The sequence below is a fragment of the Mesoplodon densirostris genome, chromosome X (genome assembly GCF_025265405.1).
Source record: "Mesoplodon densirostris isolate mMesDen1 chromosome X, mMesDen1 primary haplotype, whole genome shotgun sequence".
In the NCBI taxonomy this organism is placed as follows: Eukaryota; Metazoa; Chordata; class Mammalia; order Artiodactyla; family Ziphiidae; genus Mesoplodon; species Mesoplodon densirostris.
The window spans coordinates 123,418,897-123,440,307 of record NC_082681.1 but is presented as its reverse complement, the minus strand read 5'-3'; the positions used below and the strand labels follow the sequence as shown (position 1 = coordinate 123,440,307).

The 21,411-nt window shown below is 48.4% G+C and overlaps 1 protein-coding gene across 6 annotated transcripts in view; it reads left to right on the top strand.

Annotated features, from left to right (window-relative positions):
• The window catches only part of NHS (NHS actin remodeling regulator), a 344,288-nt gene that overhangs the window by 238,318 nt on the left and 84,559 nt on the right, over positions 1 to 21,411 (top strand). The window contains exon 1 of one of the 6 annotated variants that reach the window (XM_060086367.1): positions 300 to 367. The exons of the other annotated variants lie outside the window; for them this stretch is intronic. Coding sequence (XP_059942350.1) covers positions 334 to 367 — 34 coding nt within the window. The 5' untranslated portion in view covers positions 300 to 333. Of the gene's footprint in view, positions 1 to 299; positions 368 to 21,411 lie in introns of those variants that run through there. 6 annotated transcript variants of the gene reach the window in all.

Sequence of the window (21,411 nt, the reverse complement as noted above, 5' to 3'; positions counted from 1 at the left end):
GGAGAGTGCAGCTAAGCCCCTCCTCTGGAGACAGGGTGTGTCGAGGCTGCCCTGGAGTCCTGATTTGCCATTCAAGTGAACCCCGGAGGGAGTAGCAGCTGGCCCAGCACTTGGGTGAGACCATCTCCCCCTCCAGGGGGGAGTCCCGGAGGCAGCGCAGATGTTGTGTGAAAATGTGCCACCCTCCATGCTGAAGGTTGCCCTCTCTCGCCCTCCCACCCCCCTGCTCTGCCTGCCGACTTAAGCAGATCAGCTTTCAGCTCCCTGGGACTCCAAGAGGGCTTTGGATGAAAGAAAAGGCCTGTCCTTAGGAAGCGGAGCGGGAATCCAAGCATGCCTCTCGCCTGCTGCATGCCCAAGAATGCAGGTATTTGGGGTTTGCAGCATTTCCTGGCAAGACAAAGGGGTAGGGGAGCTGGCGTGGGGGGCGGGGGGAGGAGGCCGGCCTGATGGGAGAGGGGCTCGCGCTGCAGCAGCGTCCTAATCTGGGGGGAACGAGGAGAAAGCGAGCCCTTTCACAGGAACAGACGTGAGCAAGGGAGGCCATGCCTGACCCTCAGGGATGACCTTCACGTTTGTGCTCAGCGGCTCCTAAGCTCTGGGGACTTTGGGCTGTTCTTTCTGGCTGGCCAACTTGGCAGCTTTGTGTTCCTTCTGAGGTGCTGGACCACTTAAGACAGAGAGGACAAGCCTTTCTTCCTCCTCCTCTTCTGCTCTGACGGTGGCCTGTCTTCCAAGAGGGCCCAGAGGGTATCCCAAGGTGCGGTCAGGGCAGGATTCTCAGGCTCTGGCCTGGGTGGCTGGGGGAGGCTATAGGCTCGGCCCCGCATCCTGCACCGGCTGGCGCTGGGCCTAGCCTGCTGGCCCCGCGCTTCTCCTCCATCACCCCGCCCCCGCTGTCTTGTTGGGACTCCTCAGTATCCTGCCCTCATCCTGAGATCACACACAGAGACTTCTTTCTCTCCCTGTGGCCCCCAAACAGCCCTGAACTGGGAGTCCCCAGACCCAAGTTCCCCAATGTCTAGTTTCTACTCCACCTTCAATGGCCTTAACCTATTCGGGGCCATCTTGACTTCTTTGGTCCTAAACCCCGCTTCCTGATAGTTCTTCATTGCATAAGGTCAGCCACACAATTGAACCTGTTTGAAAAGGGTTGAACTCTTTGCGGTATTCGTCCTGCACCGTGGTTAGTCCTTCCATTTTAACTCAGGCTCCTGCATGGCAGGGACAGTGCCTTTCTTATATTTCTTCTAGAGCTGCCACCACCATCCCCGTCACGGTGAGCACTCAGCAGGGCAGGGGCGGCATGATGGCTGAAGCTGGCTCTCTCCTTGGCCCGGCTAAGCCAGCTGAGTGCACATTTGCCTCCACTGTCTCTGCGGAGACTGAGGCGGTGTGTGGCCACGCTCTAAGGACCACCCGTTGGCCTAACCACTACCAACATGGTCGTCTGCAGCCCTGCTCAGTGCCAGTGTTGTTCCGCCCTGCCATCCGACAACACTCCCTCTGAGTTGCTTTTCCAGGTGTGGTGAGGGGGAGGAAACAGGCCTGTGGACCAGGCAGCTTCTGGTGGGCACCACTGAACCTGTGTCAGCTGCTTCAGGGCATCGCGGTTTCCGAATTTGGGGGGGGGAGAAATTGTTCAATCCGCACCTCAAATATCATATGTGCTTATGATAAATAACCATTATTTGATGTGCAGGCCACACCTCAGGCCAATTCAGTCAGAATCTCTGGGGATGGACCCAGGCATCAGTGCGTTTCTTTAAAAGCTCCCCAGATGGAGTCCAGTGTGCAGCCAGGGTTGAGAACCACTGCCTTGGGTAAGAAGTAAGAAGTTCGCTCCCACTCTCACCCCCACTTTCCCTCAGGGAACCGAGTGAGACAATTCAGGACCTAAATTCACACATTCTCATGAGGATCAGTGGATTCAGGAGAGAGTGAACAGCCAGGTAGTGTTCATCAGGCTGGAAGGACTAAGTAATGGGAGGGGGTGTCAAAGGAATAAGGCCCCTCCCGGTGCCTGCCAGAAGTTTCCAGTCTGTGCTCAAGGAGAAAGATGGGGGAAAGACCTTTAGGACAGCTTGACCCAGTTTTCCTTGGAGACCTGAAGATCCGAGGCATGGGGGTTGCTGGCAGGCCACGGAGGGATGGAGAAGGTTGCAGGGCCACACGGTAGAGGGCTCAAGCTTCTCAGAGCTGCTGGCACTTTGTGAACTTGGCCACCTTCTGGCATTAGTTTCAGCAAGGTCATGGCACCCCCGCCAGCTGTGGACAGCTCACAAGTGGGGAGACCAGGCCCTTAACCAAAGATGCCTCCAAGTAGGACTTCGCAGATATTGCATTCAGCACAATAAAAGCTGAGGGGAAAATGACTGCTTTTTGCTCCAACACAAATTTTATTACACCAGGTTTCATTATAAAAACATAATAGTTTTGGGTGTGTGTTTATTACATAAACAGTAGAGTTACTGTGATCTTCACCATCTTTCAAACCGGAATCTCAAAGGGAGTTTTATTTACTAGATTTAAAGCCATGGAACAATTGTTTCATACGATTGCCTTATAAGCACAGGAATAATTCAGGGAAAAATAAAATTCTCTGCTTTCTTTCCTCCTCAGCCCCTGCTGAATCTCCCCAACCCAGAGGCAGGCACAGCCATGTGCTGACCATGGTAGATCCTGTAGCTGATAAGCTATATCTGGGTAGACTTCAATGGGATAGTGTGGTCTTCAGGAGGAGAGGAGAGTGGGACTCAAGCTTCAGGCTCCTGTTGGGTGTCATGGTGGCTTGGGCAGGTATGAGAACCACTTAAGCTGATCAGGAAAGCTCTTAGGGCCCAGACCCCTACACCAACCCCAAGTCAGGGGCCAGAGGGCCCAACAGCTATTGCCATTATTTATGCCCCGATCTCTGGGCATTCATATTTACCAGAAGCGAAGCTTTCACATTAGTATGAATGTCAGCTCAGGTCCATTGGTTCGTTCGTGGGAACTCCACATTCAGAGGGAGTGAGGTGTACCCTGCCACCATCTTATGACAAAGTCTGTTTTGTCCATTTTATTGGTGTTTTCCATTTTTAATTCATTTATCTGGTTTTATATCCACTTACTTGAGATTTTAAACTTGTTTTTCTATTTCTTAAGTTGAATCCTTAATTTAAGAAATAAATATGAGAATTGATAGCTATAAATTTACCTCAGAGTACAGCTTTGGTAATTTCCATTGGTTTTACTATGTGGGCTCGTTGTTAAGGGTTTCATCCTCTAGATAGTTAGGTTTTATGAGAGGCAGCATGGTGTGGGGATGCTTTAGTATCTGCCAGATCTGGATTTGAATCCTAACTCTGCCATTTATCAGTTGTGTGACTTTGGTCAAATTACAGGATTGCAACTTCCTTATTTCTAAAATAGAGATGGTAAACACCTGCCTTGTATATTCTTTAAATGAGGATGAAATGAAAGAATGCAGGCAAGGGACTTAGCATAGCTCACCTAGTAACTGCTCCATCCATAGTAGCTATGGATAATCATCATATTTAAAATAATATGCCTTTGGCACAGGCAAAAGCTTCATGGCTGGGAAGCTGCTCTCCATTTGCATGTCTTAGGCAGCGGGCCAGGACAGTGGGCATCTTTTCTGGATCAACCCACTTATCCTAATGTCCTCCAGAGGCACTAGCAGATGGGACATGAAAATACCAACAGTGTGCCTAGGGAAGGGCATGCAGCCAAGTGTTACAGCGGATTGAGCATGCTGAGGCAAGCCAGGAAAAAACTCGGCATAACACACAAATTCACCATTGAGAAATTCCTCCAAAATTTCTTAGTCTCTGTCTCTTGTGGAATGTTCCTCAGTAGAATATTTGAGCCACCCTGTCCCAGACCTGGCTTCTTTCCCGGCTGCCCAACTAAGTCACTTCCCACTCTGTAAGGGCCTTGACTGCTTGGCATGGCCAGGGCCTTGAAGGAGGCGTGCATTGGGGGAGCTAAACTTTATGGAGGAGCATCCCTGTGCAGGGCACCAGGCTTGGCCGTGGGCCTCAGACATGATGACTAAGCCACTGTTCTGCCCTTGAGGACTTTGAAGTCGGGAGGATACTGACCCATGAGCACCAAAAAGGCTGGTCACAGTACCTCAGGGCCCAGCCACAGGAAGAAGGGACCAACTGTCCCTCGTCGGGTGTGGCATGGCAGGCCAGGTGTAGCCGACGGAGCAGAGGGCCTTTGAACTGACTCCGTTGGGGTAAACAGGTGAAGGTGGATCAAGTTTTGGGTGGATTTTTGTTTGTGGGTTTTTTGGTTTTTGTTTTTTTTTTTTGCGGTACGCGGGCCTCTCACTGTTGTGGCCTCTCCCGCTGCGGAGCACAGGCTCCGGACGCGCAGTCTCAGTGGCCATGGCTCACGGGCCCAGCTGCTCCGCGGCATGTGGGATCTTCCCGGACCGGGGCACGAACCCGTGTCCCCTGCATCGGCAGGCGGACTCTCAACCACTGCGCCACCAGGGAAGCCCTGTTTGTGGGGTTTTTTGTTTCCTTGTTTGCGTGTGTGTTTTGTTTTTGAGAACACGATAGAATGAGCTCACTCTGATGATCTTCAAAACTAAAAAAGAAGTACCTAGTTTCTAAAACCAAGTGAAACATCTTTTATAGAGTCAGTATTTTGCAGAAAATCAAAGCCTATTTGCTTGGGATTGATTCTTGCCTTCTCTAAGGCGGCTGGGGGCGGGGTGGTGGTGGTGGGAAGGTAGAGGAGATGGTAAGATTAGGGAGGGCTAAGGCTGCAGAAAGCCAGAGGCAAGTGTAATCTGCTGTCCACACTCTACGCTGCACAACCCATCTGTATGCAAACTTATGCGGAAGTTACTTGTCTGTGATTAAGGCAGAATCTTTGGGTCTTCTCTGAAGCTGACCTGTGCTTCTGAATACTCTGTCGGGTAGCCTGGCTCTCTCCCTCCTGGGTGCCCCTTTTTGGGTCAGCAGGGATACTGAGAAAGTCTACTCTCCTGAGGGATGCTGGCCTTGCATGTGGCTATAACTCACTGACCTTGAGTGTGGTGACAACCACTGGCTCCCAAAATGGCAGAAAGGAGATGTGGAAGGGAATTCATCTCAGCCATATCCTCTCACATCTGAAACACGGGACTGGTTCTTCAGCATCCAGAGGCCAAATGTCAAACACCAATAAGGGGAAACATGCGAATGTTTCCTTGGCTTTGACGAACTGAGGCCTCCCAGCAATGTTATCTTTGCTCACTTCTGGCCCCCACTCTACAACAGAGCGAGGAAGAGGTTTTGATTTATTCGTAAAGATAGAGCAAATCACTCTTCTCTCACCACCTCGTCTTTGTGTTATAGTTGCCATGGATGGCATTTGGCCTTTAACAACTAGGATCCCTCTTCCATCTAAGTTTTTATCCCTGGAAACCTTCACCAGCAAGACAGAGCCAGATGATTAATTTTGAAATGAGGACGTGCTCGGGAACAGGCCAGGGGCACACATCAACAGCCACAGGGCCCTTGGCTTAAATGGTTAATAAATTACTCATCCCAACTAACACAGGCCTGTAGCTCCTGCTCTGAAAGCCAGAGGCGATGATGGGGGCCACGGGTTTCTGGTACTTTCCACAGCTACCCTGGAAAGCAAGCAACATGGCCAGCTGGGAGAATTAAGATTAATTGTGTATTGAATGCTTTTCCTTGAAAAGAAGTTGACTTGTAGCTTTTCTTGATTAGCCTTTTTATTTTTCCCTTCTGCCTGTCTCCTCGTGGCATTTACTTGCTTCTGCTGCTGCCGCTGCTGCTGCTGCTGCTTTTTTTTTTTTTTTACACTAAAGACATCATGGGCAAGAAGAGGAGATTTTATTTTGAAGAACAATGATCACATTAACAAGGTGACAGCAGATAAGCTAAAAGTCACTCCATTTTCTGCTGGGAAAAATGTGCTTTGCCGCCAAATCACATCCGCTTCTCTTTGTCTCCTTTTAGAGGAGGGTGGCCGGCCCAGCCACTGATGGACTCAAAAGAAATCACTGGCAGATAAGATACACCCTTGATTCATATAAGAAGAGAAGCTTTTGAGTTCAATGATAAAAAATGACTTCCTTTCCTGTTCCACAGCATTCTTGTGGCTGGAACTCTCTGTACAACGGTGACATTTCTCTACCCTTGGTCCAGAGTATCAAGCAGAAAATAACTATGAAATTTGAAACTTGGTAAAAGGCGAAAATCCAACTCATTGCAGTTTAATAGATACCTAGGCCTGGATCAGACTCTGTAGGTACAGAATCTCCCTACATCCTGCCCTATATTGGGCGCAAAACTGAGGACTCACCCTACCTTTAAGGTATTGTAGCTACATCCAAAGACCCAACCAGCACTCAGTGAAAGAGCAGTCAAACCAAACTGGTGTATGACTACAAGTCCAAGCATGTCTATTAAACAACAAACAAACAAACAAACCAAGCTTCAGAATGATTGAAGAGAAAGTGAATGAGGGATGGAGGAGGTGAAGAGGGAAAGGGAAGGAGGCTCCCTGAAGGAGGTGAGATTTACTTTGATGGATTGGTAGGAATTTGTTGGCCAGGAGAAGCATTCCAGGGTTATAGCTCTCTAAGCTGAGGTTCCTTTGGCAAAACCTCATAGGCTTGTTGTGAAGACTGAATGATGTAATGAAAATAAAGCACAGAGCACAGTGCTTGGCACATGATAAGGAATGAATAACTGTTTTCTGTCGTCATCATCAGGAGATGGTGTTGTGAGTAAAACTTGCAGGGTCCTTCCTAGGGAAGGGAGGCTATTAGAGGTCCTTTTCCCTCTAATTTTACCCCTTTTTCTGAGACTTGACTCTCATCTTTAATACCTTGGCAGACTTTGGTCAGTATTAGTTCACCTCTGGCAAAATGAAAGCAGATTCAACCAAGTATCAACAGATGTTTTTAACGCTACTCCATTTCTCAATATAACACCTTATACACTGGTTTATAATTTCAGTAGTGGGTGCATATTTGCGTGGAGGTATAAATATAAAACCAATGGCTTATGCTAGCATTTCTCTTGGGTCTTTGTTTTCAACAACTCATTTCAGCAACTTCAAAAAATATTCACTCGATATTTTTTTTCTTCTAATCTGTTTATCCTCCCGTGGTTTCATTTGGGTCACAAAGGAAAGGTATTCCTGGAAAGAAGCAATGGAACTTATTTCTTCTAAAGTTTAGCAGTTACAATAGAAGGCTAAGTACTTTGCATCATCAATGATTAATATAATGTTTTTGAGAGGGGTCTGTCCATTGACATTGGGGGCTGAGGAGATTTGGGGCCCAGAGGTTGGGGAAGCCCAGGATGTTAATATTAAAGGTCATTTAATGACCCCTTATTGTGTGCTCAGCAGGGCTATGCAAATTGCCCTGTCACAGTCGCTCCTCATCACAACCCTCTGAGGCAGACACAATCATGCTCGTTCCCTAGATGAGGAAAATGAGGCTTAGGGTATTTACATAACTTGCCCAAGATTACAGCTCAGACGATACAGGGCCAGGACTTGGACGCAAGTCTGTCTGGTTCCAAAGCCCAGGCTTTTTACCACCAGGTTATACTTGCCTGTAAGGATTTGAAAATAATGACTCCGAACTAAATGTGGGAGTGATATTTTTAGGTTACCATACAGGTTAAGAGTTAAAAGATGTGCTATGGCTTACGCTACAGTCTCTGCTTAGGTCATCCAAAGTGAAGGAAACTTAGTTTTTATTTGAAGGAGCAAAAACCGATCAGCAGAGATGGCCCCGACCAAAATATGAGACCGTGAGCTGAGGTGTCAGACAAGGGACAGAACCAGTATTGTCCCGTGTCTTCAGAAAACAAGAGTGGGGTAGCTAAGGCCTTCGACTTTCTCTTTCAGTTCCTAAGCTAGTTAACTTGACTGCCTGTAACTGATATATTTATTACCCAGCATTGTTTATCAGTGACATATTGTCCAAATATTCATTTCCTAGGAGAGGGTTGTAAATGTCTTCTGGAATCATAAAAGGTGATGGATTAACAAGTGCTAGAGGTGGTGGCAGGTCCAGGAGTTTCAAGGCAGGATTTCCCACACCGCTGCTTGCAAGTGTTGGCAGTTCAGATGTTGTTTCTCAGTGGTGAGAAAGGGGATAGTCTGTCCTCTGATGTCCTAACTTCAGCGTCCCAGTGAAGGTGTTTGCAGGGATTATACTTTATCTCATTCAAAGTTTTTGAGCAAAGTAACAAGTAGCAGGTGTGATTACAGCCCTTCCTGGAGTTGCAAAAATCTGATTTTAAATGTCTCCCTTCTACACTTGGCCATCTTCATACCATCATCTGCTTTCCCAGAGTTCCCAAGGCCACTTGCTCTGGATAGCTACCCAGCTGCTCTGTGCTGACAGTGCTACCTGTTGGTTAGAACAGAGAACTCCTGGACTCATCATCCTTTCTAGTACTTTGAGATGAAAATGCATGTGTCTCTGAAGTTCCCTACACCAGCCGGGAGTTTCAGCTGTGCAAAACTGTTTGCATTTTCTCATCACATCACGCTGTCTCACACACCACCAAGCCGCCGGTATACACTGTTCCCTTCCTAGAATGTTTTTGTGACCAGTTTCATCCTAGTCCGTTTGGAAACCTTGGCTTAAGCATCACCTTCCTTGGGAAGCCCTTCCTGAAATTGCCCAGGGGGATTTTGACATCTCCCCTTCCGTAGCCCATATGCTATACATGCCTATATTTTAGTGGTGCTTCCAAGGGCAGGCAGAGGATGAACTAGTACCCCTAAGGTGGAGATGCAGACGGGTAGACTCAGGTATGGCCCAAAGCAGCCTTCCAGAGATCTTTAAGATTTCTTTGTAATTGTGTGCATCTATAAAATCTGCACTATTCTCTACATTGTTTACTATAAAACAATCTGCCCCCAAACAATTATTGAGTAGAACTAGTGGTCCAGGAAGATTCCTCACATTGATCCTGTGGCTTCCTGAACCCTCAGGCACAACACACTGTATCTCGGGAGTATGTGTAAGTCCCTCTGAAAAGCGTGTATAGCACAGTGTCTTTCTAGTCGGCTGTTCTATGAGCTTCTTCAGAGCAGGGACCAGGTCTTTCATCTGTGCTATAATATTTATAAGATTTTAGATACTCAAAAAGTTTTTCTTGAATGAGTGAATCTTTCTAGTGATCCTGGGCATAATAAAAACCAGTGTTATTAATCCTCAAAGAGATAAGACACCCCAGTTGTAGACCCCAAGGTCTCCATCAGCCCACTATTCTGTCTAGTTATTCTTGCATTTCATTGGGCACTGGCATTTAAGATTAATTTTTAAAACCGTCTTCTGGAGTTATGTTAACATTTATTCACTACCATGATACCTGTATTGTCTTCAACTCTTGTTCATGGCAAATGCATATTTCCCCAGCAATACTGTGGAAGAAAGAAGGCTTGATGGGCAAACTTGGAACTCTAAATGCTATTTGTCACTTCTTTTCCATGGGACAATTTGTCTTGAATTAAAAAGAAAAACTTAGAGATGAACTCTAGAACACTCTGAGGCCGGAGACTGACTGTATTCAAGCATCTGTTTATAGGGCTTACTGCCCACAGCCTGAGGGAAGGGGAAGGAGGCCTAAAGCCAGAGTCACAGAGTGACATCCAGAGTCACTGGAGTGGTCAGGGAGGACCTCAGATTGGTCCTTCCTTCGGGTCTCTCGGGTTCTATCAGCATCATCATTGGGCTACCTTGGGTGTGTAATGTACATCCCAGGAAGCCAGGAACATTCATTCTTACACATCCTACTGACATTTGCATCTGTATGATCGTAAAACTCTTGTTTCTCTCAGGTTCAGACAAATGAACACCCGAAGCATCTATTATCTCTCCTTTAAAAAAACACTCAATTAAAAAAATCTTAAGTTTCTTAATAAATATTTGAGTAAAGGAGCTCCTCTGTGCAAAGCAACTTTCAACACATGATCCATTTATTATGAAATTATTCTTCAGAAACTTCCCACTGGTACCCTTCCTTCTTTAGAAATCAGTTACTCTTCATAGAAATGAAACACCCTGCAAGAACAGGCCTAACTATGCCTCAGTTGTCCTCTGCGTCACACTCCAGCTGGCTTCTCTAGTGTAGCTTCTGGTACGTCATAGGGAGCGCACCCGGTCATTTCTCTTTCTGTTGTTCAACTTGACCCCATCCTTAAATGAAGAAACCTTCCCTCCCAGTTGGGCACGTAATAACTATTTTTCTGTTTCCTCTGATCTGGATGTTTCAGTTCTGATTCCACCCAGAAGGCAACTCATGGAGGTCCCAGCCCAGAGCCTGAATCCACGTTCTTAAACTGGGCAAAGCCGTTGGGAAGCAGGGTCAGAGCCTGAACTGGGAAAAGCTGCAAACACTGGTATAGAGAGGGTTGTTTGTTTTTTTAATTCATAAAGTTTCTCAGTAAAACACCCCCTTTTCTGGAACATAATTAGTACGTGTTGAACCACAAATGTAGAAAAATCATTGAGGGTACAGACCAACAAACATATGTTCACAGAGCTACAAAGAAGGTTTCTTTCTTTCTCCTTTTCCTTTATATGCTCCTTATAAAACCTTGCCAGAGTCAACTAACAGGGACCCCCTTTCATCACATACACTTTTTCCCCAGTAAAATAAACTAAATTCATTCATTCACTCCGCACTGTAAATACCAAATGAAAAAACCGTAGGTATATAGATGTCAATACTGCCTCTGTAATTATTTTTTGTGTTTGTATAACCAGAGGACACCGAGAGACAGAAAAGAGAAATTATTCAAAGTTCAAAGGTTCCCAGGTTTACTAAGAAAATTAGAAAAGAAAAAAGCCCAAGCATCCACGTGCGAAGATAGCTGAATAATCAACTCATATGTTACTTTCCAGCATTTTCTTCAAAAGAAATGGCTTTTGATGAAACTGCTAGGAACTCCAAATGCTGAACGTTTTTCCTATTGAATAAAGTTAGTAATTAATGTAGCAATTAAGAGTGCAGGAATTGATTTCACTATGTTGAAATTGCAACGTACAGCCAAGGTTGAGAACTACTGTTTGAGGTATTGAGTTGTAACCGTTATTTCTTCCTTTCTTAGATTGTTGAGTGTGGCCCTAATTTAGTTTGTAATTATTCTTTTCTTCCTTTTGAGGGTCTCCATCTGTAAGTTTCCCAGGCGTGTGGGAAGGAGAAGGGTATCCATCTCTTTCCCCCTGCCCACCTGTGTCTTTGGATATACCCTATCTTCTTAAGAAGACAGCCATGACCGCTGTTGTTGAATATTACAAAACTGACACCACACCCTAATACACTGTAGTTCTTCTTGTTCCAGGGCGTTACTCCTCTTTTTCCCTGAGGGGGTTCTGGGGTTGAACACATCCTCTCTCCTTCACTTTCTTCTATCCACTGATCGACTCTTGAGGGTGGCTCTGGGCCACTCCCCTTGGCAAGTCTTCTCCCCAAACCATGTGACCCAACATCAGCCTGACAAGCCCAGGACTGAGGAGTGAAGGTGGGTTTCTGGGACTGAAGGCTATTCACAGGAAGCGTCGCTGAATTGGCAGTTTCACGGGATGAGAGTGCCGTGATAAATAAATGAGATGATGTGAAGACTTTGAGCTATGGCAATATTTGGACCCACCAAAAATAAATTAGTTTTTTTTAAAGAAGGTTTTAGTTTACTGATATCTGCCCTTAAATTAACAATTCTCAACCCTTAGTATCTATTTTGACAAGTGGTTAAAAATTTAATGAACTTCCTCAGTTGGTCTTTTCTGTATAACAAAACACCCCAGTATTTAGTGGCTTAAAATTTAATGGGTGGTCCTTCTGGTTGAGCCCTGCAGGGCTTGCTTATGTGTCTGTAGTCACTCAGTTGGCACTAGATGCCCTAGGGTGGCCTCATTCACATGTCTGGTGGTTAGCAGGCTATGGGTCAGAATGAGGGGGAAAGTGGGCCCCACGTGTCTCATCAGCCAACAGAATAGCCTAGCCCAGCCTTCTTCACAGAGTGGCAGTAAGCCTGGGTAGGCACCAAGATCAGCAGAAGTAGAAGTTGGAACGCATCTTGAGGCCTAGGCTCAGAACAGGTTCAATGTCACTTCCACTACATTCTGTTGGCCAAATTAAGTCACAAGGCCTGCTCAGATTCAGGGTGGAGAAATAGATTCCACCTTTTGATGGGAAGAGCTGAAAAGTACTGTAGCTCTTTTTTGAAATCTGTACAATAACCAAGCACCCTTTTTTGCAATTTGTAAAATACATAAATTAAAATGGATTTGGATTCCATATATATGGATTTAGAGTTCTTCCACTAATAAGGTAACTCTCACCTGCATTCAAATAGACTTTGTAAGTGGGACAGAAGGGGTAGGAATTGCCCGTGGCCATGACAGTGAGTGATCCATGTAAATACTATCTACCACGTGGGTCACAGTGTTACAGGATTGTGAACAGCTATCCAAAAGGCAGTGTGGTGAGGTGGAGAGAGCATGAACCTTGGAATCAGATCCAAGTTCAAACTCCATCTCCCCAACTTTTAGCCGGATGGCCTTGGACAAGTTACTTAACCTCTCTAAGCATCAACTTCCTCAACCATAAAACAGGAATAGTAATACTACTAAGGCATAGGGCTGTGTTGTGAGGATTAAATGAGATTATGGTGTAACACCCAGTACACAGTAAAGAGCCATTTCATGCTAGTTTCCTTCCCCATCCCCTTAATTTTTTGAAATTCATGTACAGTGGACGTAGTAACTTCTACTTAGAATCAAAGCTGCCCAGTTGCTTTCTCTGCCAGCTACCAGTTTTTCTTTTTCCACATACTGTATATTTTAGAGAGATGACCGTGATATAGTATTTTTCAACCTGGGATCTTCGCAGTATTTGTAAACATAAGCTTACAGCTAACAATTCCAAGACAATTCTTAGTTTTGGTGCTACAAATTACTTCACATTTTTGAATTGTGCATAGGTTGGTTTTCTTTATGGTCTGGATATGCTGAGGAATTCTGGAAACTCACCATCAGAAAAGAAGGCTTTGAAATGATGATGGGAATGATGTTCTCTCAGAAAGGATGCATCTACATTGGATAAAGTTTGCAAACATCTAGGAGCTCTGAATAGTGAGGTTGGTCTTTGGGGCCTTAAAGCAGGCCAGATTGGGCAAAACCTGTGCTTCTCTGATGCATTCCATGGGGCTCCATTTTGGCTAAATCATCATAATTCCCATCAAGACAGCACAGAATGATAATGGTTTTATTTATTATTTTATATGCACTGCCAGTATATACAAAGCTTTATAGCTTGCCATAAATCGAGAGGGATTATCACAGCTGTTACTTATTTTAACAGGTCACAATACAGTAGTTGATGCCAGATGGTTTTGAGAATTTTGAGAGAGAAATTTTATACAGGCAGCCATATAGATACTAGCTTGGGTAGTTGGGCCCCTGAAATTAATTTACATTTGTTATGATATAAAATATATATGAATAAACACATAGTTCCTTATGAACGAGTGAGCCACTTTATAGCAGTGATTTCTTTTTTTTTTTTTTTTTTTTTTTTTTTTTTTTAGCGGTACATGGGCCTCTCACTGTTGTGGCCTCTCCCGCTGCAGATCACAGGCTCCGGACGCGCAGGCTCAGCGGCCATGGCTCATGGGCCCAGCTGCTCCGCGGCATGTGGGATCTTCCCCGACCGGGGCACGAACCCGCGTTTCCTGCATCGGCAGGCGGACTCTCAACCACTGCGCCACCAGGGAAGCCCATATAGCAGTGATTTCTTGTGGAAGTCGCGGGGTCTCCTGCGAGCAGTGGGCGGGGCCAGCAGTAGCGACGTGCTGCTGCTAATAGGAGAGATGAGGAGTAAGGCTCCGCCGCAGCCATAGCTGTGCAGGGACATCCAACTTGCTCCAGGGAAATAAACTTTGGCGGCCAAACTGGGTTTCTAGCATTGGAGCCAAAGAGAGTAAAGCGGGGAAGCAACCTTAGGGAAGCATATGGAGAGGGTGTGTATCGTGGAGAGTGGAGCTGGACCTGGGATCCCCAAGGTCACCAACAAGGTCAGCCTGGGGCAAAAAAGGTTACCCAGGCTGGGCAGATCCCAGAACATATTATTGCCCTTGCAGATGCTGAAATTTACGTGTAGGGTGGCCAGTTCTGGATGATCAGCAGAAATGGCAAGAAGAAATAAGAACTGATGATGAGGAATCATTTCAGAAGGTGGTGCTGGTTCCAGGTTTCATAGAACAATAGGCTTCCAGCGCGAGAGACCTGGCGAAAACCTCCCAGATCATCTCCACCCTCCTTGTTCTATAGGTGAAGAAACAGACCAAGAGGATCACTTACATACGGTCATCTTGGTTCTTTCAATAAAATAGTGAAATCAGACTGTCAGGGTATGTGGAGTCTGTAGGCCTCTCCCCAGATCTCTCCCCGTGATCTGCCCCACCAGCGTGTTTCCTGCTGCCCACCTCATGCTGGGAGAGGACCGCATCCGCACCGATCAGAATAATCCAGAGACCAGGTCTAAAGCACAGCTGGGTTTCCTTGCTAAATTGTCCCAAGATATAAAGATAATGTACCACCTCTGGAACAGGAATAAAATTTTTTAGCCTTTTCCAGTCGATTCTTCCAGCTCCTGTAAGATAGGTGTCAACAAAATAATTAAGAAGGAAAGGCGAGTTTAAAACAGATTTGGGGGCTTCCCTGGTGGCGCAGTGGTTGAGAGTCCGCCTGCTGATGCAGGGGACACGGGTTCGTGCCCTGGTCCGGGAGGATCCCACATGCCGCGGAGCGGCTGGGCCCGTGAGCCATGGCCGCTGAGCCTGCGCGTCCGGAGCCTGTGCTCCGCAACGGGAGAGGCCACAATGGTGAGAGGCCCGCGTACCGCAAAAAAAAAAACCCAAACAAACAAACAAACAAACAGATTTGGGGCATATGATGGGTATCCCCTGTGTGTAGAAAATCAGGAAGTGACAGTATTTTGAAAGTTGAATAGCCCATGCATGTCAAGGGACAGAATTAGAACCTTTATTGTAGATTCCCCCAAGATGACTAGTAGGAGAATTACAGCTTTGAAAACTTGTAGACTAGACAATACCAAAATGCCCCACTCTTTTCAGAGGTGCTGAGCTTCCAATAACTTCAGCTCTCTGGAACACAACACTAAGCCTGAGAGTAAGTGGAAGGAGCTTCCCAAGGCTGCAAAGAGTTGTCAGCAAGCCCACGCACTTTCTCACTTAGGTTCTTGCTCAGAGCACTAGTAACTCTTCTTCAATGGGCAGATGTTACCCAGCCATGGTGTCTGTTTTCCTCAGCGATTCAAACTATGGGGAAGGACCTAGAAGAAGGGTGAGAGAGGAATGACAGTGGGGACTAAACATCAGGGAAAGAGCTTGGAAATCCAAAAAGGAGTCTTTGAAATGTGTTGCCATAGAGACCAATAATAAGCCTTCTTAATAAAGACCCTAAGTAATCAGCAGAGCATTAAATTGTGTTTTGTATCATCTGATTAAAGAGATAGGAAAGTGAATTGTTCAAGGTAGGCTAATTCTGGTAATCAACCCCCAACATTTCAGTGGCTTCTTTCTCACACTGCAGTCTAATGCAGGTCGGCATGCAGTCATTTGGTACCCAGGTGCCTTCCATCTTGGGGTTTCTCCACCCTGTAGAGCCTCTGTGTTCCTCCTGCGGGGGAGAGAAGGGAGTGTGTGTAGGAACGGGCAAGAGCTCTTCTGGGCCAGACCTGGAGGCACACAGCCCTTTCCCACATCCCACTGGCTAGCACATAGTTACATGGCTGCACCTGACTGTGAGGGAGGCTGGCTGGAGGAGAAAGACAGAGACAGTTTTGCTGAACAACTAACTAGCCAGTCCCTTCAGGGGAAAGTATAAAATATGCTCTAACACAACAAGGAGCTTCAGTAAATTGCTCTTGGTTGGATAAACTTGAATTGTATGGAAAATCACCTGTGTAGACTTATATACTTCCTGGTAATACCAGTGAAAGGCAATAGTCTTGTCCTGAGTCACACTGAAGGATCAGAGGCTGGCAAACTAGGGCCCTCAGGCCAAATCCCACCCCCCGTCTGTTCTGTGCATAAAATTTTATTGGAACACAGCCACATCCATTCATTTATGCCTTTTGAGCTATAACAGCAGAGTGGAGTCATGGCAGCAGAGACCGCATGGCTTTCACAGCCTGAAATATTTATTATCTGGCCCTTTACAGAAGGAGTTTGCTGATCCCTGCTCTAGATCATCACTGTCCTAAAGGGAGGACACATTTGCAGTTCTTTCCCTCCCGAGACCTGGTACCCTTGGCTTACAGAAAAAACAAGCAGGACACCCAAATGGGCTGGGACGTAAACTCCGCCCTTAGAATGCCAGCTCCAGCAGGGCCCAGAGTCTGCTCTGTCCCCGCCAGAACCCAGCACAGTAGCTGGCATCTAAGAGATGTTCAGTAAGTACTTCTTTTTGGACCCTCAAGCCATAGGAAGCATCAGGGACCCTAAGCACCATAAAGGGGCTAGGGAACTCAGAGAAACTCCAATATGAGCATGTGCAGGAAGGTCTCAAGGAAGGAGCTACCTTCACTGGGCTTTTATTATGTGTCAGGCACCATCATGGTGCTTTGTATCTATTATTTTATTTCTTCTTCCTAACAACCCTATAAATTAGGCATTCCTGTTTGCATTTTACAAGTGAGGAAACCAAGGTTCAAGGAAGTCAAATGATTTTCTAAAGGCCACACTGCCAAGAGTGGAGGAGTTAGGACTCAAACACAGGTCTTTCTGGGACCAAAGTCCAAGGTTGTTTTGGTTTGTTTTTTTTTTTCTCTATACCACAGGACTTGCTAAAACCTTATCCAGATGTAAGTAATCTAGTTATGTCATTATTTTCGTCACCACTGTTAACAACAACCTCATTATTGTAAAGATCAGTGCGAAGGGGAAGACATGGATGGCCATTTTCATCACTTAATAGAGTTCTGCAGGCCTCACTGCCAAGGCTCTCCCTTGATAGAGCAGCCCTGAAAACCTGGAGCAACGCGGTTCATCTCCTTGGGATGTGTGATTAGTCATTTGGCCACCAGCTCCCCATGATCTTGCCAGGGATCGCTGTAGAGGGTGGCCATTTTGCTTGTCCAAACATAAACTCTCATTTCAGGGCCTGAGTGGTTTGAGTCCACACATGGCGGGGCTCCATGCCCTAGTGGAGTGTCCGGGAGCTCTCTGTATACCTTTAACAGGCTCCCGGGTGCTGCTGGTCCTTTGATGAGCAAGTCTAAGGGAAAGACTTCCCTTTTCTTTTCAGCAGCTCTGACTGGCCTCCCCGCCCACCCCACACCCACCGTGGCCACTCCACTAGGCCTCCTGGAGACTAAGGAGCGGTGGGTACTGCCCCCACTGACCCCTCAGTGACGTCTGGCATTCTTGATCATGCTGCCTTCGTGAAACCCTTTGGTCCCTCGGTTTCTAAGAGGGGGCCCTCCCTCCCTCCTGGTCTGCTGTGTCTCTGACTCCTCTCTCTCTCTCTCTGGTGGGCTCTTTTCCCCTGCCTACCCACCCCTTAAACTTTGGGGTTCATGGCTTTTCTCAGCCTCACTGGGGGAGTGACAGTGCCACCTCCTCCCACTTCATCCTTCCTGACCTAGCCACGCTCTATCTTCCAGGGGGGGACTCCAGTCACATTCTCCAGTCTCTGCTGGAGGCTGGCAGAGCCCTCCGAGGAGGTTGGTGTGAGTGGGGTCAGAGGAGAGCAGCCAACCCAGACTAACTTGGGTTGCATGTGGTACTTTATGTGACCACAGTCATAATTCATAGTAATGCCAATTAGGAAATACTCTCTACCAGTGCTTGCGCAAACCCTGTGATTTCTTGTGACCTTGGCGAGTCGAGTGTTTCACCACAATTTGTGTATTATGGAAGAGTCAGGGGCCTCGTGGACGCAGTACTGGTCTGGCATGCAAATCTGCCCAGGGCATAAATCTCCCTATTTGAAAATAGGTAGCCTGGTCAAAAAATAGTCAACTTTTCCCTAAATGGGTTTCCAAGGCATCAAGACAAATTACCAAAAACTGCCTCCCACAAGGCACATTTTGGATAATTTCATTCACTGGTTTTTCCCTTGTTATATATTAGGATATATCGCGTAAGTGTTGTGTTTTACGTGGCCCTAAATGGCTTTCTGTCTTCATGTGGTTGTTATATAGAGAACCTGCCAGCCTAAGGCATGGGCACACACTGCCATGGCTTTTAACCCTGGTTCATCCTCAGAGCTGGTTTAATTACCCTTCCCTGGAGATTAGCACGTCGCTGGGAAGGCACTGTCTTTGCAGTGTTTTTAAGACTGGGCAGGGTGACTTGTGTCTAGGCTGCGAGGTTTCGGAGATGACTGGGGGAGGGGACGCAATGTTACAATATTCGGGCCGCTCTAATCCTGTTACGCGCGTGGGCACATGCTCCACGCCAGTCTCTGTCCTCCCCCTTACCCCGGCTGGAGGAGTTGGCACGATTGGCGTCTCTGATTTCTCTGCTGTTGGCCAGAGACCAGGGAGCCGGGAGGTGAGAAGGGAGCCACGGGGGTGCGGTGCTGAGCAGCCGCGGTCGGTCCAGCCTGATGGTGATGTGCCGAGCCCGCCGCCACTCTGGGCATGGGTAACGCGCAGCACCAGCGGTCGCGCTACCGGAGAAGGAAACGCACAGGTACCAGAAATCCGGATCCGGGATCCTCCGCAGCCCCCCGCTTGTCTCAGTGCACAGGGCCCGCGTTGTGGCCGGCTCCCGCGCGCCACCGAGTTTGGGGCTGGGGTCTGAGTCCTGCAGCTCACTGCGGCTGGCAGCAGGGGACGGATTATTTTTAGCAGGTTCCCTTTAGCCCAGTGGAGCCAGGAGATGCTCACAGAGCTGGGCGGCTGTCTGCAGAGCGTTGGTGCAGCCGTGCCTGCTGCCCCGGAGGTTTGGCTGCCGCAGTCCCCTCCATTCACTGGGCTGTAAATCGAAGCTGTCTACATAGGCAAGGCGCTCGATCCCAGCGTGGCCCTGGGGCTACGTCCCGCCCAGGTCTCCCGGCACCTGATTTCCCAGTGGTCAATTAGGTGTCTCTGCCTGCAGCATTGAAGCAGTGGAGGGGCCAATGCCCGGGCTTTGATGGAGTGCGCCGTGCGCAGAGACCTCCCCAGTCGACTTCCTCATCAGAAGGCAGCATCCATTCATAATTCTCTCTCAGCCTGTGGACCGAGTTTGGCTGGAGCTGGGCATGGACTCCTGCGATCTCCCTTTTTGCATCTGAAGCAGAAACTAAGATAAAAAGGAAAAGGAAGGGGGAATGCGGTCCTAACGCAACGAGGCGCTGAAAAGCCCCCGAGAGGCCTCTCCTTTGCGGGGAGAGGGAGAAGAGGCAGATCGCAAGCCCAGCGCCCCAGCCAGCTGCTGCTTCGCTGCGGAGCCGGCACGCATGCCTACCTCACCTGACGGCCGCATTCCTGGGGAGCCGGCGCGGGGCCCCGCGGCGCGCCCAGGGCGCACGGGCGGTAGGATTTCTGCAGCGGGGGAACGATGCGCCGGCGGGCTTCCCAGGGCCGAGCCCGAGCCTGAGCGGGCACCCGGGGAGGCTAGCCTCAGCGCGGCGCCCCACCGCAACCCCTCGGGATGCTCTGCGACTCACAGCCCAGGCCACGCGGGTGTGTTTGAGATGGGACCAGCGTGGGGGGGAGGGGGTATGGGTAGGTGACATCATTTTTAACGAATTTTTCACACCTCTGGGTGGTGGGTGAACTTAGGGAACGGAGACAGCCCTGCCGCGCGCTAGCCTGAGGAAATAACCCCGGCCGAGGTCTGAGAGCCGGGTTCCCTTGGCAGAGCAGAGTGAGGATGAGCGGGCGGTCAAGGTGGACCGCACATAGCTCCAAGGGAGAAGGGGGGCCTCTCCGGCTTTCAGGGTTTTTTTGTTTTTTTTTAAAAGCATATCGTAGCTGCAGTTTTGAAGTTTGCCGCCTCCTCCCCACCCCCCAGCCCGGGTTTCGGGGAGGGGCGGCACTCTTCCACGCGGCTGCCAGGGCCTTTACTAGCTGGGTGGAGGGGGCTGCAGGGGTTGCCTGGTCTGGTGGCGACAGGGACTCGAAGGCACTGTTAAGTGGGAGGGCACCCGGAGGCTCGGCCTTCCAAGAGCTCTGAGGGCTAGGGAGAAGTTGGGGATACCTCTTGGTGCCCCATCCTGTTTTCCTGCCCTGCCACTTGGTGTTGGGTGACATTCTGCCTGTGAAGGGGTTTCACTGTCATGGAGCTGGCTGTGATGCTGTAAGGCAAATGGACTGTTAAGGATGAGCTGGAAAAGAGAGAGGAGAGAGCTGGAGCTTTTCCTTTTGTGGCAGTGTTAACCCCATCAAGCCTGCTCCCTTGGCACACCTGTCCACCTGGGTCACTGTCTGTGGGCGTGAGTAGGGCTGCTGGCTGACCAGCCCTGCCGGCCGGTGGGCCAAAGCTGGACCTGCCCAGGGCCTGCCAGGCCCGGAATGGGTGGACAGTAAAAGAGCAAAGCCCCACCTGGTGCCCCCTCAGGGGAAGATTAAGCGGGCCCGCCAGGATGGTGCGCAGTGTTTTAGCCGTAGTGTACTCTGCTGTTGAGTTTGGGAGCTCTTGCTTTATGAGGATTTTATTTTATAGTGTCGTGCCTCCTGGTCACCAGTTTATTTTTCACAGCTGCTTGTGAGCAAGACAAAGGTAACAGCGTCTAAAAATACCCTGCGGCTGGAGATGCAGCTTAGCTTGACCCCACTATTACAAGGATGGGGTCTCCCTTCCCAGCTGCGTGAGGGTGAGCCACACTGGGTCCCCAGACAGTCTGTGACCAGGTCCACACATCCTTCAGAGCAGTTCAGCCACCAGTCTCAGGACAGGGTGGGGATGCTAGGAAGCTGGTCTGTGTGAGAGCAGCAGCCCATCCATCCGTATGTGAGGTCCTAAGCAACTGGGCTGCAAGATTGGGGGATGGGAGTCCAGATAGAGACCCCTCCCCAGCCCCCAGCCATGGGTATCTGCAGCTTTACATTCCCTCTGAGTTCTGCCTAGCCATTTGTGGGGCTTCCTCCTCTGTGCCTAGGGGCCAGCAGGCCACTCCCCCCAAAGGAGTTTGGCCCAGAATACAGAGGGACCAAAGGGTCCAGGTGGTGCTTAAATCATGCCAGCTTCCTGGGTGCAGATAGTAGCTGGGGTGCCCCTCTTTCTTTTCCAGATGGAAATCCCTGGACAGTTGAGTGAGGAATCTCTTCTTGGTAATTGAGAGGTACCCAGTCTGTCTGAAGGGGACCGCCCCCAGCTGATGGGGAAGGTACCACATGGAAGGGAGACAGGAAGGGACTGAGGACTTCAGTGATCCTAGTGGATGGT